Source organism: Manduca sexta, chromosome 17 (genome assembly GCF_014839805.1).
Source record: "Manduca sexta isolate Smith_Timp_Sample1 chromosome 17, JHU_Msex_v1.0, whole genome shotgun sequence".
Taxonomy (NCBI): Eukaryota; Metazoa; Arthropoda; class Insecta; order Lepidoptera; family Sphingidae; genus Manduca; species Manduca sexta.
This window is the reverse complement of record NC_051131.1, coordinates 6,052,958-6,080,336: the sequence shown is the minus strand read 5'-3', so window position 1 is coordinate 6,080,336 and position 27,379 is coordinate 6,052,958. Positions and strand designations below refer to the sequence as shown.

Genomic DNA, 27,379 nt, shown 5'->3' with positions numbered 1-27,379 from the left:
TAATATAACCATAACTTGCATCAAAGAGAAACCATTACTTTGGCATAACTGGAACCTATTAGGAAAAATTTGCCTTGTAATAAAAAAATATGACCTGGCCCAGCATTGTTTCATAAAGGCTCTGTTGACCACTAGAAAATGGTCAGTTGCAAAGATATGGTGCAACTTAGGTACCTTATATTTAAAAGTAAAGTTATATAAATTGGCTAACTATTGCTTTTCCCGTGGACAGTCTACAATGCCATCTTATCCTCAGAGTTGGATAGGTCAAGGTTTAATTGCAGAAGCCATTCGAGAAGAGGAAGCAATGGATCTATTTAGACATGCTTCAAGACTTGGCTATCATCCTGAAAGTGCACTAGGATATGGAGATTGGGTGTGTCGAACATTGAAAAATAATAAATATAATGAAGATTCTGAATTAAATTATGTTATTGAAGGTCTTCATGCAATACCTTATGCCACAGATTTATTAGAATGGTTCTGTAACTTTGATCCCGAAAATGCCTGTGCTTATACTATTCTCGGAATTTTGCAAGAACGGGGAGGACTTATTAATGCAGCTCTAAAATCATATGGAAAGGCTTTACAATATGCAGATGAAAGTAAAAAGAATATAGCTCTTCTGAATGTAGGCAGAATTCTGAACAGAACAGAACACTATGACTCAGCAATTAAAGTGTACAAATCAATAACAGAAGCAAGTTTAAATTCTACTACAGGTTTGGCGCATGCATTATTAAAGAAAGGCTTATATGAAGAAGCTTATGCCGCATATGATACTGCTCTGCACTGGTTGAGTGATGATGATGACGAAAAATCAGATCTCCTTGTGGCCATGGCTGGGACAGTTTATAAGTTCAAAGGAGTTAATGAAGCAAAAACATTACTTTTCCACAGTATCCAAATATCACAAAAGAAACCCTCTGCAAGGAGTTTGTTTGCTATATGTTGCTTGGGGTTGTTACATGCTGATAAAAGCTTATCTAAACTCGCTCTAAGCGAGTTAAGGAAATACGACAAAGAAATTAATTACGCGTTTGATATTGGTTTTTTGAAGTCTTTTCTTCTTGTCAGTGAAGGTTATGTGGATCACGCTTATAAAATACTAAGCGACTCCCTTCACGACCATCCCAATACACCTCTATTGTGGTATTGTATGGCTCAATATTGTCTTATGGACAATAATCTCAGGGCAAATGTTGCTAGTCGTTGTGCCCAAAAAGCACTGTGTTCGGCCCAAATGACAAAAAAATCTGATAATTGCAACTTTGCTAAAATAATGGCAACAGCCAGCATAGCTGAACACATTGCAGGTAACAACATAAATTCGCTCTTGTTGGCTAAGGATGGATTGCATATGTACCCGACCCAAGTAGAGATATGGGCGGCTTTATTACGCTCCCTTTTGTCGCATAAGATGTGTTTAGAAAGGAAACCCTGGATTCTCGGCATGATAGAGCATATTCGAAAACACTTAAACGCATCACGACGTCTTGTCAAGTGGATCACCATTATTGAGAAGAAACTAAGCAGATAAATGGAAGACAAATAACTATCTATGTAGCATATATATACCCAGTTGTTTCATGGAAAAGAGTATTGACCACCAACGCAGTTGCTACAAATATATTTATAGCCAACATCATTATAATTACTTGTTTACTATTTATGTACCACTGAATTATGAAAAGAATGTAATTATCCGTTTGATTCGTTAAGTACCGAATGTCTGGAGATTTTACAATATTAATCTAATGCTACATTTGGTTTATGAATTGTAATGCATACTAAGCAGCGAAGAAAATATATTATGTATCGAACTAAGTATTATGTAGTTTTCCTAAATATATATTTTGTATGTGCTGTAACTTGTAATAAACTCGATACTCAATATTTATATTTCACAATGTCATAGTACATAGGTCACACCTGCAATTGTCTATGTAATACCCACACGCGAACTTTTATTCCGTGGAACGATTTGTTTTTATTTTTTTTATGTAACTACATTACAATGTAGAAAGCTATGCTGAAAATCTGAACTAATCCATAAATTTTGAAAGTATATATATTAATATGGTGTACCTAGTCACAAAAAATATTTATGTTGAAAAGTGCATAGGTTTTTATATATTTTATATTTCTATGGAGTCGCATTTAAATATGTGCAAGCAAAATAAGAAAAAATGCACACTTCCTCATCTAGCTACATCCCGTTAATAGAAGTAATCTACTGCAATAATATTGTAATTTTCACTACATACAGTCTTTCCTATGTTTTAGACTTTATACAAATATTGAATTTCGATTATCAGAATATTTACCTGGGTCCTAGGAACCTGGGGTCCTATCCAAATATGCTCCCTGCAGTTACAATGAAATCCTATTACTAATGCTTTATAACGTTTTGAGGATTGTATTACAAATAAAAATACTTGTATAATTAATAAAATAGTTGTTTAATTCCTAACTTTCCTTGTCAGCAATTCTCTGAAATACCGCAACATGTTTTTCCCCATTATTTCTAGTAACTTTTTTACCCTCTTCTGTACTTTCGTAGAGCTTCTCAACAATAGGATCTTTATTCTGAAACATGAAAACAATATTATTGAAGCATGTGGAACAAATCTTATTGTACATTATGTGGTAGGTATAGCCAGTTGGTTTATTTACCGCACAAATGCTTTACTTTTATGGATGTACAGTGGAGTGTTTAATTCCTCATTGTATTGCGATTTGTTGGTTTGCGTGCGCGGTATGACACGACTCCGAGGGCCTAATTTCGAATACAGAGTCTGGCAATGATATTGGGTTTTTCTACTTAATATCAGCCTGGAGTCCGGAATTTAAATAGGCCTATGTAGGAGAACGCAAATGTAGGCGATGCCCACCCTAAAAAAATCCCCGTTCTTTCAGTGGCCTCGCGTGTTACCGGACTTTTGTTTAAATCGGAGTGCTTAATTTGATCCTGCCAGCTGCCCCCACTACAGTAAATCCCTAACTACGCCTATGGGAATTTGTGCTTGATATGACAATAGGCTCGTCTCCTATTACATCATGGGACAGAATACACAGTGGAAAGTGGGTTCACCAGTTGTTCCTCTGTCTAAACCTTCATGTATAAAAGGCGTAAGAGTGTCTGTGTGTATCTTTTAAATAGTAAATTTATATAAGATCCACACAAAATCTTGTATAACCATTCCATATAAATGATAGGAACAGCATTAAGAACAATTAACTCATAACATTTTTGCATTACATTTTCCAAACTACTGTCGAAATTTTAAAAAGTTAAGTATATGGTGCCCTCAAACATATTCTCAACAAAATAATTAAAATGACATTGATATATAATACATACCATCTCTTCTTCAGTAATTCTTGAAAACAGTGGATGTTCTTCAAAATGTGTCACAATCCATTCATGTAAATCCTTTACATCAGTTATAGTGTAGATAATTCCCTAGAAATAACAGAAATGTAATGTGAATATTTAAATAGCTTGGGTTTATATTTCATGTTTATAGAAATCAAGAATTTAAGTCAAATCGATTTAATATTGTTAACTATGGATTTACAAAATCTGGGTTCCTGATCACCTGAATTTAATGATAATCAAATAATAGATTTATACTTAAAAATCATGTAAGTACTAAATGTTATTTATTTTATCATTACCTCTTCTGCAAGAACATAAGCATATTCAGAAAGCAGCCATTTATTGATTATCCTCCATTTATGCTTGGCCTTTTTGAAATGTGGATCTGGATACAAGAAGAACATTTTTTTGAGCTGGAAATAAAACTCATATATTTGTTAAAATTCATAAAGGCCTTCCTCTAAATGATTCACTTTCAAACATGAGAAATAGTAGTCCTACTTTGATTAGAAATGTGAAAATGATTTTATTTTGTATGTTAGCTGAGCATTCAAACAGCACCACTGAATGGATTTGATGAAATTTTGTATAGAGATAGAGATCAAATTTTAGATTAACATTATTTACGGTATGTTATATAACAAAAAAATGTAAAATTGGTCCTGAAGATTCACTTAAAATGCATACCTGGCCTTTATGAAAGAAATTTGGCAAATACTTCATAGCATTGGTTCTCAACACAGCAATATTTTGATACTGGTCAGCATGTGTTGCTCTCAAAGCCTTAATCCTATCATTCACATAATCTGACACTTTCACTCGAATTTCTAATCCCAACATTAAACTGTCTGGAAACATTGGTGACAATGTTACTGTAAATGAAAAAAACAATTAAAAATATTATTGTAACATATATATACTCTAGTTTACACTTGGCTACACCAAAGCAAAGAATTTAAATTATTTTAACAACCTTTGTAAATATCCAATGTATGATCCTCTACAATATTCATTTTTAGAGGGCCAATTCTAACAAATGAGGTATTTTATTTTAGTTTTATTCCAGTTTTACATAAAATGTAACAGTTTCGTGTGGATAAATATGAATAATGTAATTGCGTAAAATTTTTAACAATGTATGCATTGAAAAAAATATATATATTTATAACATTTTGATAATTGGACATTTTTTTAAACATTTGTCACATGTTATGTACGCTGTCTTTGCACATATGACTAGTTATGTAATGTTAATAATTACTAGATCTGTTATTATACATACAATGTTAGTAAATAAATAAAAAATAACCTAATAATCCCCCATATCCACATCCTACATCCAAAAATGCTACTTTTTTTTCATTTTTGTATGCAGGGTATAAGGCAGACCAGTCATAATCATCCGGGTGAGTAGGGCTGAAATGTAAGAAAAATGGTAAATAAATGCCACGCATCCATATTCTAAACCCTATTTGTTCCGATTGCCTATATTGTTTATACAACAATTCTGCTAATGTCAAATCATGCATTCATAAAAATTGTTTGCTAATAGGTATTTGTACTGAACTTACTAATCAAAACAATGATCGGCTATAGGGTTAGAATGAGCACGCTGTCTGTAATACTTTTTTTGTGGAAGTGCCATAGTATAATGATGTCCTAAATAGTGCACAAGTGTGCATAAGTCTGATCTTATTATCCTTCTTCAATGGCTAAACATTCACTTCAAATATAAAATAAACATCACCAACTTTTTTTGCAATGTTGCTTGAACAATTACCATAGAGTAAGTGATTATACTACGTAAGAGTTGTCACTTTGTACATTAATTTTGAGCTCACACGCACTTCAATGGGCTCAGTTCAGGTAAGATTTTATACCAACGTTACGCATTAAAAACGACGCAAGGCAAATTACTATAAATCTGCTCCGTTCATATCAATAAAAATTGCTTATAATTTGGAATAAAACATGCACAATTTTATTAATTCCCTTTATTTAAAATAACAAATTATTACTTATAACATAATAAACAATAGTGTTACGCAAATTTCTTATGTATTAATTATACACAGTGTTTAGGTCTCTTACTCAAAAATTTATTACAGTCCAATTTTCCGTTATTAATTTCCAATTTTATACAGAAATTGAAGAGTATGACACCTTACAGATATGATCTTTTTTCTGTCCAATTAAGCAACAATTACTATAATTTCAATCATTGCAAAGGCAAATTCAAAGATTTCGCAGGTGCCTTTTTTAATAAGTTCTTTTTTCTATTGTAACACACAAAATAAATAAAATACACTAATCTAAACACAATTGGAATCAATATCTCGAAATAATAATAGTCACTATTTCGTAAATACACTCGACACAAATTTCTTAAAGAAAAATATACACGAAACGGAGCAGCAGGCTAAATTCAACGTATTAAGCAGAAAACTCAAGGTATTATGGAACAAAATTGCAATAATAAAGAATTAGCAAATAAAGTCCAACAATAACAAATCTAAATTCAATCGTCAGCTATATTGATAGCCACCATACTTTCTAGATTTTTAGGATTATGATATCGGTACTAGATGTAATCTAAAGTTTTGTCAAACAAAACTAAACTCTATGCAACGGTGTTATGATACATAATCATTCTTACAAAACCCTGACCCTAACATCATTACACACAATGTTCTAAGTGTCCACCCCCTGACAGTTCCTTACTCTATGACAGCAGATATGACAGTTACTCTATGGTAGACAAAATAAAGTATATTTTTTATTTGTCCAGAGCCCAGGCTATAGTCTCTAGATCATACTGTCTAGTTTTACTTATAATCTCACAACGTCCTAATAGAGTGTAATACTACTACTCCTAGCCAGTAGATGATCTGAGATACACTAAACCCAAAAGAATACAAATATACATGGAAATAGAAAGTCTATTAATTGAGTTTTTATGCCAATCGACTTAAAAAATTATTGCCTTGCCTTATAAAGGGCAGCCATGATATTTATTGCTATGATAAGACAACCAGTGTAGCCAACTGTACACATAAACTTAGGTTTGTTTGGAAATTGTCCCATTTTTAGTTTGGCCTTTGAAATATACAGTTTCTAAATAAAACTACAAATCGGAGGTCTTTTAAAATTAAACGATTTCTTGTAAGAAATTAGTTTCTGGGGGTTCTATCCAAATATTTAACTTATTTTGGTTAGAACTTTAATCGATCTCCTTTTATATGTCCAAAAGTGTTTATAATAAGTAATCAGTTACAGATTAGTAGACATAAATCAAGTAATACTTTATAGTTGCACAGTAAGTCAAATAATACTACCTGTATTATATTATAGCTGGCTAAAATAGTAGTGTATGGCGCCGAGGATATAAAAAACAGATGATTCCATGATACGTCTAAAAAAATGGAATAAGCACCCATAAATATGTTGCTTAATAAATTACATATAACGTTTTTATGGGGTTTGAAAAGCAATTTTTTCGGCAAAAAAAAAAACAGTTGACAACACTATGACAGAATCAAAGATTTGGACTTTATTGACGAGGCTGTTTGACTCAAACCCTTGGTCTTCCCAATTAAAAGGGAAATTTAAAAAATATATCCTTGGACTCATTCTGACATTATTTGAAAATTGTAATTTGCAAAACACTGTTCTCCTTGTAAAACATAATTTTAAGTATATTTAAGTTATAAACTTTATAAAATTGTTGTCTGTCTACATTTTCGAATAATACAGGTTCGTATAAAGTGTTTTAGAGCCAAATCATAATAAAAAACCCTTTAAACATATTGTACAATACATGTTTTTTCTTCAAAATAGGTTAGATAAAATTATAATACTATGTCTCAATTGATCTCTAACACAAATATATATGTAAAATAATGCCGTTTACCAAGTTCTGAATATTATATTATGTATATAAAATGATTTGCAGGTGATAAAGAAAAAAATGTAATACAGACAAAAATATTCTGTAACCTTATATACCCAAACAGACAAAATGGGTGAAATAAATAAGAAACAAAACGACTGGGATTCTAGTAAAGGTTTACGAGAACCTATAAAAGCTTTGGAGGTTAGTAGGTTTACTTAAACTTAATTATATTCAGAATCTTGAAGACTAATACATATTATGAAAAAATTATATATATTGTGATCATGGTACTTTTAGTTAAGTGAGAATTCCAATAATTGTAATTTATTTTAATATAACTTTTATTATTCATATGTTTATAAGTGGATATTGTTTTAGGATAAATGGAAGTTGGTACCATCATTTTTGGAAGTAAAGGGTTTAGTAAAACAACACATAGATTCCTTTAACTATTTCATCAATGTAGAAATTAAAAAAATTGTTCAGGCAAATGAAAAAGTATTTTGTGAATCAGACCCATTGTTTTACATTAAGTACCTCAATGCTTATGTTGGTACCCCTGATCTGGAAGAAGGTTTTAACGTTTCTAAGCGTACCACTCCACATGAATGTAGGCTTCGAGATATGACATACTCCGCTCCTATCACAGTTGATATTGAATACATAAGAGGTAATCAAAGAGTGATTAAAAATAAACAACTGATTGGTAGGTGAGTAACACTGGAATACATTCTGTTATTTGATAAAACAGTTTGCTAAGCCAATACTATTTAAATATGATATATTGTAGCATATTCAAATTACTAGCAGTGAAGGTAATGTTCAATGCAAGTTTTGAAAAATGAAATAATAATGATTCCCAATATAAGTTATGGTAAATTATAACATATCAGATTCTTACCAGCAATTCATGAGTTATTTTGTAGTTCATATAGTAACATATTTGTATTATACACTAGCTTTTGCTAGCAGCTCCACCTGTATTAAAAATGTTTTTTGGGATAAATATTTGACTGAAATAAAAAGTAATCCACAGGAATAATGTAGCTTCCTATTAATGAAAAAAAAACCTTGTTTTATTAGTTCCTGAGATTAGCACATTCAAACAAACGAACTATTCAGCTTTATATATATTAGTATAGGTAACTAATAAATAAGGATTATGCATAATTTTTCTCAGAATGCCACTTATGCTGCGCTCTTCTAACTGTGTCTTGACAAATAAATCTGATTATGAATTGGCACAATTGAATGAATGCCCACATGATCCAGGTGGCTATTTCATTATAAGAGGTATGTAAACAGCATAATTTTTTGCAGAAATAAAAACATTTGTTTCCAATATTATGTACATTATACAATAAATTATTGAGTTTTTCTTATTTATTTATATAGGACTGGCAAAGTGACCCCCTGCACCTGGTGGTACGTAGGACGGGGGCCAGATGAATTGTACACTATTGAAACATGACTACTCCTCACTAGTCTGTTGCCAGCCTGATTTTACAATGAAATATGTACTTAATATATATTATGGTAACTAACCAACCACCTTTACATTGCCTTTAAAAACATCTCTAAGGGTGTGTTTATGGCGAATGCTGGACACTCACGTCACTCGCTGCTCGCATGAGATAACAGCAATTACGTGCACTTTATTCGACTCACTAATTGCTTTTACATCTTGTCATGGGGTTGTTTTTGAACATATGTCACGATAAGTACTAACATTAGCGGAGCATGCACCAACCACTTGGCCAGCCACATGCTGTTTACGAGCTGCTCGTAAACACATTTATACTCAGACATTTTGCAAATTGCCACTCCTTCGCAAACGCCTAGATGCATTCGTTAGATCTAGACTCATTTAATACCTACCTCCAGCCATTTTTCTGTCACTTCCTTTTTGGGGCACACTAATTTGCGAAAATAGTAAGTCCATAAATGTTTGTACCCTCCTACGCTATATTTTGCCCTTATATATTTACGAAATTTCCTTTCGGGCATTGGTGCCCCCACAAAATTGCCCAGCCTACCACCATGAGGAAAATAAATGGAAACAGTTATCTTCATTAAGTTTATATATTTTCAGGACAAGAGAAAGTAATATTAATCCAGGAACAGTTATCAAGGAATCGTATGATTGTCGACGAGTTTAAAGGTGCCATACAATGTCAAGTGACCAGTTCTACTCATGAAAAGAAGACACGTACTAATGTAATCGTTAAAAACGGAAAGTATGTGCTACGACATAATGCTTTATCCGATGTAAGTTATTTGATAACTTAGCATTTTAAAAATCAAACACTTTCAAAAGTGAATGAAGGATTTATTAAGACCTAATCAAATATATATTTTTTTTATCTAAGCTACAACCGCACCATATGACCGTCACCCTTGCGTTTTTGTTTACAGGATATACCAATAGCAGTAGCTTTCAAAGCTATGGGCATATGTAGTGATCAAGAAATAATGCAGTTAGTTGGAACAGATGATACAATTGTAAAAAAAATGGCTCCTTGCATTATGGACTGCCACAATCTGAAGATCTTTACACAGAACCAAGCTTTGGCATATGTTGGAAGCAAACTCAAAGTTAAAAGGTTAAGACATCCCATTCATGTTTAAAACTAAGTACACAGCATACTCAAAGAAATAATAAAAATTTCTTTAGGTTTCAGACAGGCAACGCAAAGGCGCGCACACCGATCGATGAAGCCCGCGATCTTTTCGCAACCATTATATTGGCGCATGTCACAGTTGAAAATTATAATTTCTATGTAAAAGCTATTTATTTAGCAATTATGGTAAAAAGGGTAATTGAAGCAGAAAATAACAAAGCCGCAATAGATGATCCCGATTACTATGGAAATAAAAGGCTTGAGTTAGCTGGATCTCTGTTAGCTTTGATGTTTGAAGATTTATTCAAAAGATTCAATTGGGAGCTTAAGTCTATAGCGGATAAAATAATACCCAAAGTAAAAGCAGCTCCATTTGACATAGTTAAACACATGAGACCAGGTTTAATAGCTAATGGACTGTTTGCAGCAATTTCATCAGTAAGTGAATATTATATATTATTCGTGTTGTTGAATTCCCTTTCAAAATTATTTATTTGTGTCAGCAAAAGGACATATAAAATATTTCTTTAATTTTAAGGGTAACTGGACCATCAAGAGGTTTAAAATGGAGAGGCATGGTGTAACACAAGTTTTGAGTCGTCTGAGTTATATATCAGCTCTTGGGATGATGACCAGAGTCAACTCTCAGTTTGAGAAAACAAGAAAAGTGTCGGGTCCGCGCTCATTGCAGCCCTCGCAGTGGGGCATGTTGTGTCCCTCAGACACTCCGGAAGGCGAAGGTTGTGGTTTAGTGAAAAATTTGGCGTTGATGACACATATTACAACGGAATGTTCAGAAGAACCTATCGCAAGATTGGCTTGTAATGCGGGCGTTGAAGACGTAAGACTTTTGGGTGGTGAAGAAATTAATCATCCTGCTGTTTACATGGTCTTCCTCAATGGTATATTTTATAGAATAATAAATAACATATTGTTTAGGTTCCACTAGTTTATGTATACTTTATTGTATTATTCTAGGTAACATATTGGGTGTCTCGCGCCAATACAAACGACTTATAAAAGTGTTCAGAATGTTCAGACGACGTGGATTGATTTCGGCATTTGTCTCAATTTATCCTAATCATAATCAAAGGACGGTTTATATATGCAGCGACGGGGGGAGATTATGTCGTCCGTATATTATCGTTGAAAAAGGCTATCCATTAGTACAACAGTTCCACATAAATGACTTAAACAGAGGTATCAGAAAGTTCCAAGACTTTCTCAACGACGGCCTTATCGAGTATTTGGATGTGAATGAAGAGAATGACAGTCACATCGCGACCCGTGAGGCGGATATCGATCCGTATGTAACGACTCATCTTGAAATTGAACCTTTCACAATATTGGGCGTGTGTGCTGGGCTTGTTCCTTATCCACATCATAACCAAAGTCCAAGAAATACCTATCAATGTGCTATGGGTAAACAAGCTATGGGTAAGTCGATTGTGTACTTTAATGATTTTTTGGACTATATTTCCTCCCAGTATTTTGTTTCTTAAATGCGGACATAATAACTCCACTTCGCCTGACGGTTAGTGGATACTCCACTATGTACTCGTACATCACTATGTACAGATGGATCATCGACTGACGAGAATTCACTACTCCTCGCCAGTTAACATAATTATGCCAGCCTGTTCGGAACAGGATAAACACAGGTTGAACCCAGAGTGTAACACTAACGTAGGTTACTATAGCGGGTTTTACACCTTGTACAGTGATCGCTACCCGAGTGAATGCAATTCTCCTACCACCATCTAAAACGCATGTTATATTCCAGGAACTATTGGCTATAATCAGAAAAACAGAATCGACACTCTTATGTATAATTTGGTATATCCACAATGTCCGATGGTGAAATCGAGAACAATAGAACTGATAAATTTCGACAAGTTACCAGCTGGACAAAATGCCACCGTGGCTGTAATGAGTTACAGTGGTTATGACATAGAAGACGCTTTGATATTGAACAGAGCTTCCATTGACAGAGGGTATGGACGATGCCTCGTATACAAAAGCGCCAAGACTACCATGAAAAGATACAGCAACCAAACTTCAGATAGAATTTTAGGACCGTCGAGAGATGCTGCTACGGGTAAAGTGATAAGAGCGCATGAAATTTTAGATATTGATGGAATAGCCGCCCCGGGGGAAATGGTCGAAAATAGACAAGTGTTGATAAACAAGCAGATGCCACCCGCCACCCTTAACCCTGTGACCCAAGGCCAGCCGCAGCAAATTGATTACAAAGACGTACCAATCACGTATAAGGGCCCCGTCGAATCTTACATCGAAAAAGTTATGGTGTCTTCTAATTCTGAGGATGCATTTTTAATCAAGATATTGTTAAGACAAACCCGTGTTCCTGAAATAGGAGACAAGTTCAGTTCTAGACACGGTCAGAAAGGTGTTACTGGGTTGATAGTCCAACAAGAAGACATGCCTTTTAATGATAGAGGCATATGTCCCGACATGATCATGAACCCCCACGGATTTCCGTCTCGGATGACAGTCGGCAAAACGATCGAACTATTAGCAGGAAAAGCCGGATTAATGGAAGGCAAATTTCATTATGGTATGTGCCTTATATGCAATTACAATATTAGTTATGTTTCAAAGAAATTTACCATAATTTTTGCTTACAGATATGATCTTTATTGTTTTTATATCGATCTCTTGACTTTGCAGGTACTGCATTTGGAGGTTCCAAAGTACGTGATGTTTGTGCAGAATTAGAAAAACACGGGTACAATTACCACGGCAAAGACATATTTTATTCCGGTCTAACTGGAGAACCGTTAGAGGCATATATTTATTCTGGACCTGTAAGTACTGATTTTAATAAACATTCTATATTTTTGTAATCACGCATAGATTATAATATTTTTTATAATGGTTTTTGAATGCTGTATGAACACAGAACAATAATCATGATTAGAACTGTGGTAATATGTTACTAGTTACTACCTATTACTAAAAGGTAATAGGTACTAAAAAAACGTAAACCTAATATTTTTCGATATTAGTTTAACATTGTATCCATTGAAACTATCTAATTATTGCGTACTAAATAAGTGACTACAGGAACATATTTTTTAGGTATATTATCAAAAACTGAAACACATGGTGCAAGATAAGATGCACGCCCGCGCGCGAGGTCCCCGCGCCGTGCTGACGCGCCAGCCGACCGAGGGACGCTCGCGGGACGGAGGACTGAGGCTCGGCGAGATGGAACGGGACTGCCTAATAGGATATGGCGCCAGGTAAAAATTGATAATCTATAATCTACATATATATCTAAATGTTATATTCCATCGATTTTTATGGCAATTTTTTTTATTTCGCTGCGCGGTGTTACACAAGCACCCTTTTCTTCTTTAAAAATTGGTTTCAAAAGTTTCACGAAATGCAGCGGTTTGGCTGTGCGTAGAGCATTGCCAATGTTCACTCACCATCAAGTGTCAGTCATAAAAATTAAGAAAAATATCCTTATAAAATTTATGTGTTACAGTGTTCTTAGATTAGTGTAAGTATTTATTTTTATCGTTTGTGTGTCTAGCATGCTGCTGATGGAGCGGCTGATGCTGGCGTCGGACGCATTCAGCGCAGACATCTGCGACGCGTGCGGGCGGCTGGCGTCGCGCGCCTGGTGTCACGCGTGCCGCTCCTCCGCCGCCGTCTCCAGCATAGAAATGCCTTACGCTTGCAAACTGCTATTCCAGGAGTTAGCGTCCATGAATATTGTACCTAAGCTTACTCTTAAAAAGTACTGTTAAAACTATGTAATGGATAACAATATAATAAAGGTTGGCGCCTCGGAGTAAATAAACGTTTTCGCTTATTACCCGTTTTTTTATTCGTGTTAATATAATAAATACATGTATTTTTCAATATCCGATTCCCATCTTAATGTTCGACACGATCCTGGAAATAAAGCAATTAAAATAAATTATTTAGAAGCATGACAAAGAAACTTTGTTCTTATGATACTTTTGGAAAAGCGACTGGTGTCGTCCAGTTCGAAACGACGGTAAATCTATTTTGCTGATTGATCTAAATTCTAAGCGCAAGCAGTTCAAGTTGGGTACCTTTCTATTAACTAATGAAAGAGTAAAAGTGGCCGCGCCGCTTCGTCTAGCCGCGGAAGTCGCACGGCGTTGCCCAACTGGCTTAGACTGTACCTACTATAGAGGTAGATACTATGCATCTGTATTGATTGCCACCGTACAAAGAGAATGTGAACACTGGCCGTGTAATGTAGCATCAATGTCTCGGTAGCATAGTTGTATTAAGCTCGTGTTACGATTATTGCTCTTGAAGTCTCTGGTTCGAATCCCAAGTTTGGTCAAAGTGATATTGGGTTTTCCTGCTCAGTTAGCTTAGCTATTAGCTCGGAATTTGAAACCTATGTCTGATATGCCGATAAGCTCGTCCCCTATCACAATATATTACCGAAAAATGGGGTGCCCAGTGTTCTGTTTTATTCTTTATTTCATAATGGTGAATTATTATTTTTTATTTTATGTAAAATATCGGGAAAAATGGATACATGGGGGAGGGGGAGCCGGGCCACAAGTGTTGCGTTATTTTACGCTATGGGATCCGGAGGTGTATCGGAAAGAACCCTAAAACAAAATAATATGCTGAGATACATCTAAGTACACGCAAATGAAGTTATGGCCACAAGTCATTTTATAATAAAAATAAAATGGCAGTTTGATATTGAAAAGAAATAATCGAAGGTCAATCAATGATATTGATATGTAAAAATGTACATAAAATGGTGTCAATTTGATTTGGATCATAAGCAAATTCGAAACACCTATTAAAATTCGCCGTTCGTTACTCTTGTATTGTTCTGGTATTGTTCCTTGAGTATGTAGTACACTTGGATTATGTGCAGTGTGTCCACTTTGAGAAATTTTGTCCTATTATAAAGGGCGTTGTATCCTAATTTTATATTAGCAAAGAAATCTTTTTGTCAATGATGATTTAAAATTTGACTAAAATAGCTTTTTATTATTAAAATACGTAAAAATATGTTTTATAAATAAGATTTTTTATTACTAACCACCATAAAACAGGATTTGTTTTTCAAATCCCTTATGGAATTCTTTTAAAAAATTGTTATAATCCAAAACCATATGTTGCAACACTGACTGCGGTTTGATCAGAAATGTCAAAAGAAATTTCTCAAAGTGCGAGCATTTTTGTATTTTAGTGATAATATTGAAGGAATTAAATATTTATAAATGATGTAGTGAAATTATATGTGATAATCAGGCTGAAAAGTTTATTGCTCGTTAAGTAAGTAAAGAGTTGCATGGATATTTCATACAACTTTCATAATTTTTAAATATGTGTGGTGTTATTTTTACCTTTGTTTCTATATTAATTTATATTTACGACATTTCTAGACACATTAAAATATGTATTAGTGTTTGAAGGACCTTTTTAATTTGCTGGTTTAAATATTATGCGATTTAAAACTGAGTAAACATGCGATTAACTGAACGAGGTCTTTAGGGGGCAAGATAGATAGAATCAAGATTCGTTTATTAATGAATGTTGTTATACACAAATTGTGTACGATAAGTTCAAGAGACGAAGTGCAGTGAAAGAGTGATTCTATTTTTATGTGACCTTTGCATTTAAGTATTTTTTAGGTACTGATTCAAATATGTAGCTAAACAATGCAGTCAGTATTGTTATTATGGCAAAAAAAATCTAACTACATATTTTTAATTTATAGAAAATATGTTTTTTTTTCTTCGATTTATTTAGACTAGGTAAAGTCTCTTAAAGCCTCATATTAGTCAAAACTAAAATTTTATTATTATTTGTTGTCAACAAACTATTGCCCCATCTTCATGATGTGATTGGTGTCCAATGCCTATTCTCCTAGTGCAGGAAGGAACAGTATTATTCACTAAGTCTATTCATTAATTTTTGCATTTGGCCCAAGCAAAAATGAGTTGAAAACATACATGCAGGTATGTCCCACCTTAAAAACAAAATTAGGACTTTTGGGTGTACTTACCAAGTATGCTGTAACTCTGTTAAGGTCTTTGCCTTAATTTGGGATCTATAAGCTAACAAAATATTGACATATACAAGAACAAAGCATTTGACCAGCAATTTTTAATAATTGTTAATAGTGTTAACAACAACTGGTAGGTGTGTATAGCAAATTTATATCATGAATCAGACTAGATATTATCCACCATGAATATACTGCATGATAGCCTAGTTGGGTTTGGAATGGAAGACAAATGACCTTTAAAATAATTCACTATAATTGTTAAGGAAACCAAAGAAAAACTAAACATCTGAGAATTCTCCATAGGAATTTCAAAAGTATAATATAAAACCATGGAAATCTGCGCCAGGCTAATGTGGTGAACTAGCACCTACCCTGTCAGTAGATAAGGTGCCCCTACTCAGGAGTGGGCTGTATATAATACAGCCCACTCCTGAGGGTTGGTATTATTGTAATAAGTAAGAAAACTGAGGGGTGATTATTGACAAGCAGACATTTTTTTTTTCATATTTAGTTTTTTCTTAACCTTTACTACATTTTTTTTAATGTGTGAATGTTTGTGAAGATATCTAGAAATTTGGATGGTTGGTAGTAATAGGTAAATCAGAAATAGGGAAAGAATTTGTATGATATTTGGCAGCGGCAAAAACCAGGTTAACATAAATTTTAGGGTGCTTTTATTCTAGACAATTGCACTATTGCCCATTTTTATACTAGCTTATAGTATGAACATTGAATGAATATTATTGGAAAAAGAATTTTATATTATGGTGTCACTGTCCCCATTCTGTTGCACCACATTCTTATCTGTTACATATAAATGTTGTCATCATGAGAATTATCCTCCTAGATTATAGCTCAAGCCAATTACCATAAGATGCAAAGCCATGATCTTTCCCTCTGTCAAATGTATGAAATCACATGATCATATACACATTTATACAATCATAATAGTGTGCATAAAACTAATAAGTGTTGAAGATATTTTTCAGTTTTTTTCATATCGACACAATATGACGACATGATACTATTTGTTTTATTCGTCTTAGGAGGCACACGTCACATTCTTTCTAGATGGTGTAAAGATGCGGGTTTTCATATGGTGGTGCATTTTTTCCGAACCTCACAAGGTTAAAATTATTTTACTTCACTCTCAACATAATTTGAGAGCTACTGAGCGAGGCCGCATAGCCGTCCTGCTTATTAACTTAAGGTCAATTTAACAATAAGGTACACATATCTGTTATCAGAATTCAAGCAGTACTTAGTCGTATTAAGTTTTCATCACGAATTACGATCGTTCAGCGGTTTCACCGATAAAGCGTAACAGACAGACAATACCTTTTTAAATATAATAAATAACCAACACGAAAGTGAAATTTGGTTCCCTAGTTTATAACATAGGCATATCGAATTCGAAAGCTGTAGAAATTTATCTCTATTTTCCAAGGTTCAGTGTTTTAGTAATGTATTATACTAAGAACTTATTTTATTTTATATTTTATGTTATTAATGAAAAAAACAGCATAGAAATCCAAGATAGAAAAAATGCATAGAGCAAGTTAATGTTTAATTCACGACCCAAACAAAAATCGTATGCGAGAAACTGTTGCAGAGTCATCGTTCTGTGTTTACACAGCAGTGATCAAAAGAGCTCTACTTGTAGGGAATTGTTTTTTAAGAAGCCAGTCGAGCTGTAGAACTCGGAACAGTTGTTTACACTAGGCGAGCATAACATTCTTATCAGAGGCTAGTTTTAGCCCTCAGTTGTTCCCGCGTTTTTTTCAATCGAATAATAACGCAGAGGCTATTGTTTTGGCCTACATATACTTTTTACTTTGCCTCATGATAAAATTAGCATTAAGGCGATACCTCAAGGTCCATTTTCATACATTTTGTTTCGCCTTTAATCTGGGTAACTAAACAAGTATTGGCAAGTAAAGAATTTAAATTCACGTCTAGTTAGTGATTAGTTCTCGCAGTTGAAAGAAAAATGTAAAAATAATTAATAATCATGGATATTTCTGCCTTTAAAATTTCGTCATATTAAATTTTAAAGGAAATTTGAAAATGGACCTTGAGGTATCGCCTTAATACTTTGGTTGATTTATCTACCAAGGTTCTTGGAGTTTTCTTTGATTAATATATCTTTCAAAGTTGCTAAGTAGCTAAGTTTTATTAATACCAAATTGTACATCATTATGCCTTTTTATAAAACTACAATACAATTTAAAAATAAGTATCCATGACCACCTCAAGGGTTCGGACTTCAAAATATATCCATAAAGAAGTTGAATGCAAGTTTCTGTATCGAAAGTGAATCGAGAGGCGTTATAGAAATCTACTTGTTGCAAAATGGTGTGGTTGTTGCACAGCGAAGTAAAAGACATCGCGGCGGCCGGCGCCTAGTTGTTTTGACGTCGCATCGTCGCCCACGTGCGCCCGCCACCGCACCGCAGTCTGCCGGCGGCGTCGTCCGCGCCACACGTTCATTGACGCTTGGATTCAGTGAGACCGTTTGCGAAATGTTAACAACACCCAAGCTTTCACCGAGCTTTGTGTACGAATTTGCCGGAATTGTTAGTGTTGTGTGAGCAGTTTCAACATGAAGAACGAAGATTCCGGTAGTGGTTATGGGAAAGGCGGGCGCGGTGTCAGGCCATCGCGGCTGCTCATGGACAGCGTGTCTTCCGACGAGGGTCCTGAGACAGAGCGTCTATTGAACTCGCAGCTGCAGTCCGTGGTGGTGACTGCCGGCAGACGTCGACAATCCCTCACGGCGCCCCCGTCCCCGACTGATTCGCGAAAGAAACGAGATCATAACCATCGCCAGCACAACTATATGAATCATCTACATCACCTTATCCACTGGCGGGACATCTGGACTGGAGAGCCGCACAAACCTCAGGAGGTACAATATCGATATTAGCCTGTATTACTTCTTATCCACCTTTAAACTGGCATGTCTTTGTTATGTGCTATGTGTCATTGTGATCTGTCATAGAGTACAGGAAACTCTGGTCTTTGTTCCGTATGCCATATAATATTGTTTATGTTTTACTTATTATGATATGAATGTTTCGTCCTTTAACTCCGGTCGACTGAATTTTGTGATTAACCTTTACCTACTATCTTAAATTAGATTGGGGTTTATTAATATGTTAATTTTAGTTATAAATATCTTTTTTTTATAATAAGAGGAGCATCAGCTTTATTTATACTTCAGCTTACTTAACCTAGATACGTAATACCTTAATAACAACTTATTTCTCGGGATATGCAGGTGAAATTGCACAGAGATCAAATTTCGCTTTTTACCATGAAGTACTCTTAAGGGTGATGAAAGTAAACTGAGAGTTAACCTTTCATAAGTTACATACAATTAAACTATTCTCCACTATTAAAAAGGCCGTCAAAATTGGCATCTCCTTGCGAGACCTGAAAATGCATGTAACTTTTACATGTTTGGATCTAGTTCTTTTAATGCCAAGAATGAATTACCTAGGCTACAAAATATGAGTCGCAACAAGTAACGGTCATCAATTTGACGATAGAGGTAACACTCGGTCTAAATCATGATACTCATCATTTGGTTTGTATTGTTATGATTATGGCAGATCTGGTGGAATACTCCGTTCGTATGTTACGACGGATAGTATAATTTCGCCCTTATTAAATCAGTTGTAAATATCATGCAAGCAACAATTACGCGTGCATACACCGACGTACGCACATATGTTTTGCGAACTGTATTCAACTTTATTAGAATTTTATAATGTCGATAATAACTTGTCATTCAAAAAATGACAGACGACGACAGATCTGCTTTGTCTGTGCTGACTCTTATGGTCAGACGATATTGGTAAAAAAATTCCATCATTACTCAACATGTTAGACATAGCTACATAGAACGTGTTCACCAAATGTTTTTGCGATAATATAGTTTTTTTATTAAGTTACTGATGAGACTAGCTAGTCGTTTCCTAGTGTCAAGCGCCACGAATCGCCTTAATCAATAGCAACACTATCCAGAACTTCAAAATCCGAAACACTATATAGCAACACTGTACACATTACCTTAAGACAATAAATATAAGGTCTGATAGATAATGCCCAGTAGGTAATTACACTGTCTACATGGTTCTTTTAATCAAAACAATTCTTTTACACTGCTGCAATTTTACCAACTACTAACATATTATTGAGTCGGTATGTCATGTTTCACGCTTGTGAAGTTATTTGTTTTCTCAAGATAACATCATAATTCTGTGTTACTTAAACAAAAACCATAGGATAGGTTTATATAGGCTGTAGTAGGAACGTGTAAGGCTAAGAGTTGATTGTTCGTAAAATTAATGCTATTGTAACATAAACAATTTTATCAATTGCATATTAAATGATTAACAACTGAATATTACAATGAAGTGAATAATAAAATATAAACGTAACGAATATTAGCTAGACCGGTTAACTTTCATTGTAGTTATTTACTGCTACTTACTCGACGAATGTGTGTCGAAGCACTGTAACTTTAATATTATGACGGATGCGTGTCCGATCGCTGTGGTATGATAACGTAAGTCGGTGGACATTTTTTGTAATAAAATATAGGTTAGTCAAAGAATCCAGCTCGGCTAAATCTGTTATATTTAGTGTAAGTATACTTACAGTATACTACATTAGACATATACACATGCGTGCCGTATTTTCGTTCAATCTGAAGTTGGACAGCTCTTCGTAGCTACAAGTGCAATCGTAATAACTAACGTGTTGATATATCATAAATTACCAAGAATAGGCCGCGTGCACTCAATTTAATTGTGACAATTTAACCCGGAGCCAACACGCAGGATAGTCGTGTCACCATCACAACACGTAACGAGTCAATGAAAATGTGCTTGTAATAGTCAGCACACAACTAACAAAACATTATTGATGTCACCTGTTTGGTTTAGTTATTACCGCTATTTACTAGAAGCAAGGTCGACCGAATCTACTTTAATGATGACTTTTAGAGCTCATTACGCAATGACTGTCGTGTATCATGAAATTTATTTGCCAAATCCTGCTAACTTTGGGTGATAATTTAATGAACCTGACCGCCATATTCAATAACTTAATATCCTAAACACGATCCTCGAATTAACTAAATAAACCAGGCAAATTACTTACTGGCACGGAAAACCTAAATATAGAATCAACAATAACTTCAGAACAGATCCCTAATGTTCGCAGTTGAATGGAGACGGTTACAATTATAGAGGGCTTGGCAGAGCAGTGTAACAACGCTTTTCATTAAATCCGCTCGAGGGAATTTCGAACTGTATGCTAATGTTCAGCACAAGGCTTCGTAGCAAAATGAAAAAAACTTGCCGTCAATCAATATGAATGTGCATTTGGTTATTTGCAGTTGGTCGGAATTAGTACATCCTTAATTATATTGTTATTGTACTAATAATCATAATGTTTAAAAGTAATATCAGTCTATTCATATTATTTCAAACTTCATATTTTACTCATTTTTCTCTCAATTGATCATTTAATATACTTATCACATGACATATATTGTATAAATCTCGTTATAAGAATTGTTTTCGAGGAAAAAGCTTGTTCTCTATAGTAATAATGTAAAAGATCTGTTCACTTTGTATATTGTCGTATTATGGTTTTTGATGCACATGTTAATGATGATGATTACGTAAGTGTAATTTTGTTCGGCCACTTTCTACGCATTGAGCTTATATTAAATCTGTTTTGGCAGTTTCATGAGAACTCAGATATATTCGTGGCACTGGCGATAAATACCACTTTAACACATATCAACATTAGTTCTTAATTAATAGGAGTTGCCTCAGTGACAAGTGACAGAATGAAATTATTTTAATTGTTAGTGTATCATCACACGTATTGTAGTACATGCATAACCATAATGATAGGTAAAATGCTAATAGCATTTAGGTTGCCAATGTTCAAAAGTAAATCGGTTGCGTAGGGAAGTTCTTTTTATCGTAAATGTTGGCATGACTATTAAGTATTAAGATTGATCGGTCATTGAATGATATATCATTCGTCATTCGTTTTTATCGTGGTGTGTTATGTAAAATATTAATATTCGTTGTAAAAATAACATTATTGACTGCGTGTTTTTGCTTGATATTAACAAAATATATCAAAGTTATTATTCATGTTTTGAAGTGATATGAAATCGCAAGATGACCTTTACCTGGGATCATAACATCTATACTTCTATAGTTTTTATATAAAGCTGAATGAAGTTTGTTTATTTGTTTTTTTTTTTTTGTTTGAACGCGCTAATCTGAGGAACTACTACTTCGAATTGAAAAATTTTGTTTTGGATTGCCCAATTATCGAGGAAAGCTATAGGCTAAATAACATCCTCTGCCTGTCTGAAAGCAATGAACTCAAAAATTACCCAACGGATTTCGGTAAAATTTGGTTTGGACATAGTTTGCGGCCCTGGGAAGTACATATGCTATTTTTGTTCCGGGAAAACTCTTGCACGCGAGCGAAGCCTCGAGTAAAAGCTACAAATTATAAAAAAAATCAAACATAGCAACTTATCCTTAAAATCTAGAAGAGGATAACTTCGGTACTTCAGAGATAATACCTAAGTATGTGTTTTGCCTATTATGTTAGAATTATCTGTATCGCAATAAAAGTCTGACATAGATACGGCTCGTTCGCTTAGAACCTTGAAATGTTGAATCAACCAAGATCTGAATTCTGAAGGCTAAATGGATAGAAACAATGAATTACTACGCTTTTAATCCTAGTCCATTCGATTGATAAAATCCAACACCATAATAAAGGCAAGAGCAGATATAAATTTATGCACATAATTATTTTGAATTCCAACCTGAATCGAATACCTGCTAGTCGAATTTCGGCCACGGCGGCCAATCTCAACGGAGATCAGCCAGGTACGCAGGATATATTATTATAGTGCATAAGTGTGTGCGCAATACGCACGTGCACTCTCTGTTCCTTCACACTCATAGTTCGGTGAGACGGCAATCCGACGTGACCGGAGAGAGATCAGGTGCAGGACCAACGGCTTTACATGCTTTCTGAGGCACGGAGGTATCACACCGCCAACTTCTTGACTCCGAGTTGCGACTGAGTAAAAACCCAGTTACAATTATTTTCGGGATTCGAAGCCACGACCTCAGTACGGCAGTCGTAATTGTACCGTGTACAATTACAACTACGCCACCGAGGCAGTAAATTCTAACTTACTTTTTAGCTATTGAACCACAGAAATTACACCTTCGTTACCTAAAGGTCTATAGGTAAAAAGTGTTCATATTAACTTCGTATTCGCTTTAATATTAGAATCCTCTCGAGTCTAGAGATTTACGCTCATATTCAAAAATATTACTTAGCTGAGTACAGTGCAATGCTATGACTATAAGGTTAAACTTTACAAATGTTACTTATTAAGTTCAAGGTAATGCTGCGATAATAAGTCCATTTCTCAGTACTTTCGGCACGACAGGCTTCGCAGTGCGTAGGCGTTAAAGAGCGCTGTAATTAGCAAATTCCAATATAAAACTTTCTTTCATTTTGCAGTCAGATAAACAAAGCTGAGTAACGCCAAACAACAAGAGATAGCCGATGCTATGCGTTAGGGCGTACTGCGTGTCCTCATAGTATTGTGTGTGAATACGGATGTAAGTCTATGTTGATTAGATGCCTCAAAAGGTCATCCATCATTAGAAGACCCTTTAATTACTAAACAGCAGTTGTCTCGTTTTGCCCCGCTTGGCAACAACAATGCGCCTGTTCTGATTATGACCTGTCGCATGTGGAGAATGTTGTGATCCCACGTCCATTCGTGAACAAATTTCTTACAATAGTAAACAAATGTTTGTTGTATACTATCGATACATCGGTATTAGAAAAATATTTTTATGTGCAAAAAGAGGATCGTCAAAGTTGTGTCGAGAAGTTGTGTGAGATACCTAGGCAAATTACTTAAAAAAACGTGCAAAAATGTACATAGAAATTCTAATGTAACCTATATAGTTTAACACCTTCATTAGATTTAGATTTTTGTCAAGTAAGCTAGAAATTGGACCTATTACACATAATATGTATAAAACATTGCACGATTATGTCTACACAATAATATGTATATTCTGACGTACATCCATACCTCAGTGTTTTCTCTATTGGAGGTGACACAATAACAACGGTTTTGAATATTATGCTCACGATATTCCGTTTCGATCATTTATAAAAATGTAAAGTTAATTGATGAGCTACGATAGTAATCACATTCCTTACCTTGTGCTGCGTCACCCGCGCCTCAGCATCGCTTAGATTTAACTTTGAAGCAGCGCGTGATCTGCGTTCGCTTTGATAAGCTTATCTCCCACGACCTTTACAAATAATATTAATATCAGAAAATCTTTCATTATTCGCAGAGCGATAATACCCGACTGTAAGGTATGTAATATTATTTGTGAATTTATATTTTTAACGATTACGAAGAATATTAAGTGTTCTACTGTCAGCGCTGTAACATTATAATATTATGTTTTGTGCGTACTGTTGACATGGGAGAAATATTATATGTCAATATTATGTTTGTGAGCAGTTGTGACTAATTTGCATACATCCTATCTTAAGGAAAAAGGTTGCTACACACTTATCGCCTCGGTGCAGTGGCAGATTGCCTCAAAATAGAGTATATTTAAGCCGATTTAATCCAAAAATGATCGATGTCCTAAAGATTCCGAATTTAAGTTTTTCGTTATTGTAACAAGTTGATACATACGTGATCCGTATTTCCCTTTATCAATAAAGGTTATTAGTCTGTACCTCCTTATTGTCAAATTATTAACTAAAAATGGATCGATATTGAAGCGATACTACGTTATGGTGCTAATAATCACATCTGTCGCAGCCGTGCGATAACGAAACGCACCATTGAATAGCTGTAGCCAAAAAATTAAAAGTGAGCGACTGCCTTTAGTGTCCAATATCAACTTTAATTTGATAACTCAAGCTGTGATTTTTACCCACTTTCACTTGCATTCCTTTTTTTCAAGATATGTAGTACTTTAACACTTATAAAATATTGCTTTGATGATAAGTTAGTCGTTGAGCGAAATGATAAAACCGTACAGTCGGCTTTACACTGAATCAGTTATTGACCACATAATCGTACAATGATTATATGCGTCGTTTTGAACAGGACATTTTATAATAATACGAAATTGCAATATAGAATTTGCGCTAGGTCCTTTACCAATAAGTATATACTTTAGCCCTTTTTAATTTCTTAACCGGTTTTCTTGTGGATAACATATTTATTAGATTTATTTTTGGAGAATTTTTATTATAATATTTGCTAGGACAAAACCGTGTAACCGGATATCCAAATTACTTCACAATGCGTGTTTTGTTATTCGTACTATTTAAGTTTTCCGTGTTTGGCTTTGACCCAACAACGAATTGAAAACCGCCAAATATTTCGTTCAGAATCTTTATAGTGTAATAGTAATGACTTAATTATAATGTGCCAAACTAGATTAGATTGCGTCTTTCGTATAAGTAGGAGGAAAATAAATATACAAGTACCAATAACAAACAACAAAAGACAAAAGCTGTGAAAGAAATTTTCAAGAAACCCTCAAGAAATTTTGCTCGATAGCTAAAAATAACAAAAGCTATTCCGTTTAAAACAATTCATAATAAAACCAAGCGGTTACAATTTTAAATGATACGATAGTCAATAAAAATGCATAGGTAGATAAGTATACACAAAGAAATTTAAAGGGGTCAACGTTTAACACCTGCTTTTTGCGTTTGGTTTCTGAGGTTAGACATAGAAATAAGTACTACGAAATACATATATAAAATATGTATTCAGTGATTATCCATCATTGGCATCAATTCTTTCTTTTATGTCGAGGCAACTTTTAGGAAGATCGACGCTCATCAGTGCAAGAAATAGAACATAAAAATACTTCGTTAAATCAAAATCAAATGTCTAATCAAATATCATTTTATTTATACCAAATGCCTTATGAGTATTACCGCAAAGAATGCAGTTGTTATATTATCGATAACATTTGGCTACGCCTACATTTCGTCTTGATTAAATTAATTCGATAATTATTGTCATCAGACGATAGTTTGGCCTCAACTGTGAGCTATTAGCAAAACATTTGGAATCGAAGTCGAATTGGAAATCCTAAGCCACCTTAGGTAGGAACTGTATTAAATGTAATAGTATTGGATACAGTTGAAAACATTGTATAAAAAACCTCTATAGTTTAAGAGAGAGAAGAGACACGCTCTATCGCTGTTTTTAACTTCTAAGTCCTCGCAAATATATTGATACGATAAATTTTTCAATGAAACGGAAAACCGCGTTTATAAAATCTGTTCCTAGTAAAGTACCGTACCATATGCGAATGTGCGATTAGATGTAACTATATTTATTTGTATAACGATTATGACAGTAAAATGTATTCACCTACATTGTAAATCCCCTTGAAGTGTCTAATGTACTTACGCAACGATGAGTCGTTTATACATTTTAACAAACATAAAGTCTTGTAAAGTTAATAGCTTATGGCTTGTTAGTAAGTGTTAGTACGTGTATACAATGTTTGTATTTATTGTTTTCGTTATACTCTACGTGTGTATAGTGTTGGTCAGAATATGGCTAAAAATCCGTAAAGAGGAATATTAGGCATTATTTGAATATCTCTCAAATAAATGTTACCCGACGTACACATATTGACACGTACTGTCTTATCTGTTTTTTGTTTGTTTGTCTTAATACATTCATCATTTATTATTAATATACATATAATATAAAAAAAGACAACAAATTTCGTTAACAATATTTCGTAAAAACTATTTCGTTGTACATTTATTTAGGGAAATACTCATTTACTAAGCTTATGATAAACTGTGGTATAATAATGCTTATCTACACTTATCATTATGTTTATAAAAAAGTACTACTAAAATAATAATTATAAATGACAACAAAAACTGTTCTCTTTGATAACTTTGAAGTAATTATAGAGTTGACGACGCCAAAGGTTTCTTTGATCGCTTCAGGAAAGGACAGGGTTACCCATATTTTCTTAAATTAATTACCGCCGTACTGTAAAGTAAGTAAATAATACATTAATTCGTTTTTCAAATAAATGTTTGTATTGTTCGTATTTTAATGTCGAAATTTTCTTCACTGTTTGTAGCCAGTGAAGCATTCAAGGCCGTGTCGTTATCAAGTTTTTATGCATCATCATTCCCGTCAATGACATCATTATAGTAAAGTTTCTTTGAATACAATAAATGTACTCAGTTCTCCTATTTTACTAGGTATTCTATTTAACTATTTGTGTTCACTCCAGAATTTATGATGACATTCTGATAAACGGCTGAGTAATGTGGGT

General features: G+C 34.2%; 4 protein-coding genes across 5 annotated transcripts in view; 3 read left to right on the top strand and 1 right to left on the bottom strand.

Annotated features, from left to right (window-relative positions):
- On the top strand, window positions 1–1,830 carry LOC119188441 (tetratricopeptide repeat protein 37; the record flags this gene model as incomplete). The annotated part of the gene is given in 1 exon segment (XM_037439510.1): window positions 1–1,830. A coding segment is annotated over 1 exon segment (1,540 nt), but the record flags the coding sequence as incomplete, so codon positions are not given.
- Window positions 1,831–2,443: 613 nt separating this feature from the next.
- On the bottom strand, window positions 2,444–5,211 carry LOC115454784 (tRNA (guanine-N(7)-)-methyltransferase). Its single transcript, XM_030183501.2, has 6 exons — window positions 4,954–5,211; window positions 4,692–4,798; window positions 4,070–4,254; window positions 3,682–3,795; window positions 3,365–3,466; window positions 2,444–2,589 (listed from the first exon to the last, which is right to left on the bottom strand). The coding sequence occupies exons 1-6, from the start codon at window positions 5,025–5,027 to the stop codon at window positions 2,470–2,472; spliced, it is 702 nt and encodes a 233-aa protein (XP_030039361.2). The 5' UTR covers window positions 5,028–5,211; the 3' UTR covers window positions 2,444–2,469.
- A 1,747-nt stretch (window positions 5,212–6,958) lies between these two features.
- Window positions 6,959–13,742, top strand: LOC115454764 (DNA-directed RNA polymerase III subunit RPC2). The gene is made up of 13 exons (XM_030183485.2): window positions 6,959–7,135; window positions 7,335–7,475; window positions 7,653–7,984; window positions 8,455–8,567; window positions 9,367–9,542; window positions 9,690–9,877; window positions 9,949–10,333; window positions 10,434–10,797; window positions 10,874–11,332; window positions 11,679–12,473; window positions 12,587–12,723; window positions 12,998–13,161; window positions 13,458–13,742. Exons 2-13 carry the CDS (start codon window positions 7,401–7,403, stop codon window positions 13,672–13,674), a joined length of 3,405 nt encoding a protein of 1,134 aa, XP_030039345.1. The 5' UTR covers window positions 6,959–7,135; window positions 7,335–7,400; the 3' UTR covers window positions 13,675–13,742.
- A 1,320-nt stretch (window positions 13,743–15,062) lies between these two features.
- Window positions 15,063–27,379, top strand: part of LOC115454736 (kinase D-interacting substrate of 220 kDa) — a 49,568-nt gene continuing 37,251 nt past the window's right edge. Inside the window, exon 1 of one of the 2 annotated variants that reach the window (XM_037439508.1) lies at window positions 15,063–15,205. Coding sequence is in view for 1 of the 2 variants with exons in the window: in XM_037439503.1 (XP_037295400.1) it covers window positions 18,544–18,849 (306 nt within the window). In the remaining variant the exon portion in view is untranslated. Of the gene's footprint in view, window positions 15,206–18,326; window positions 18,850–27,379 lie in introns of those variants that run through there. The other variant, XM_037439503.1, reaches the window with a different exon arrangement.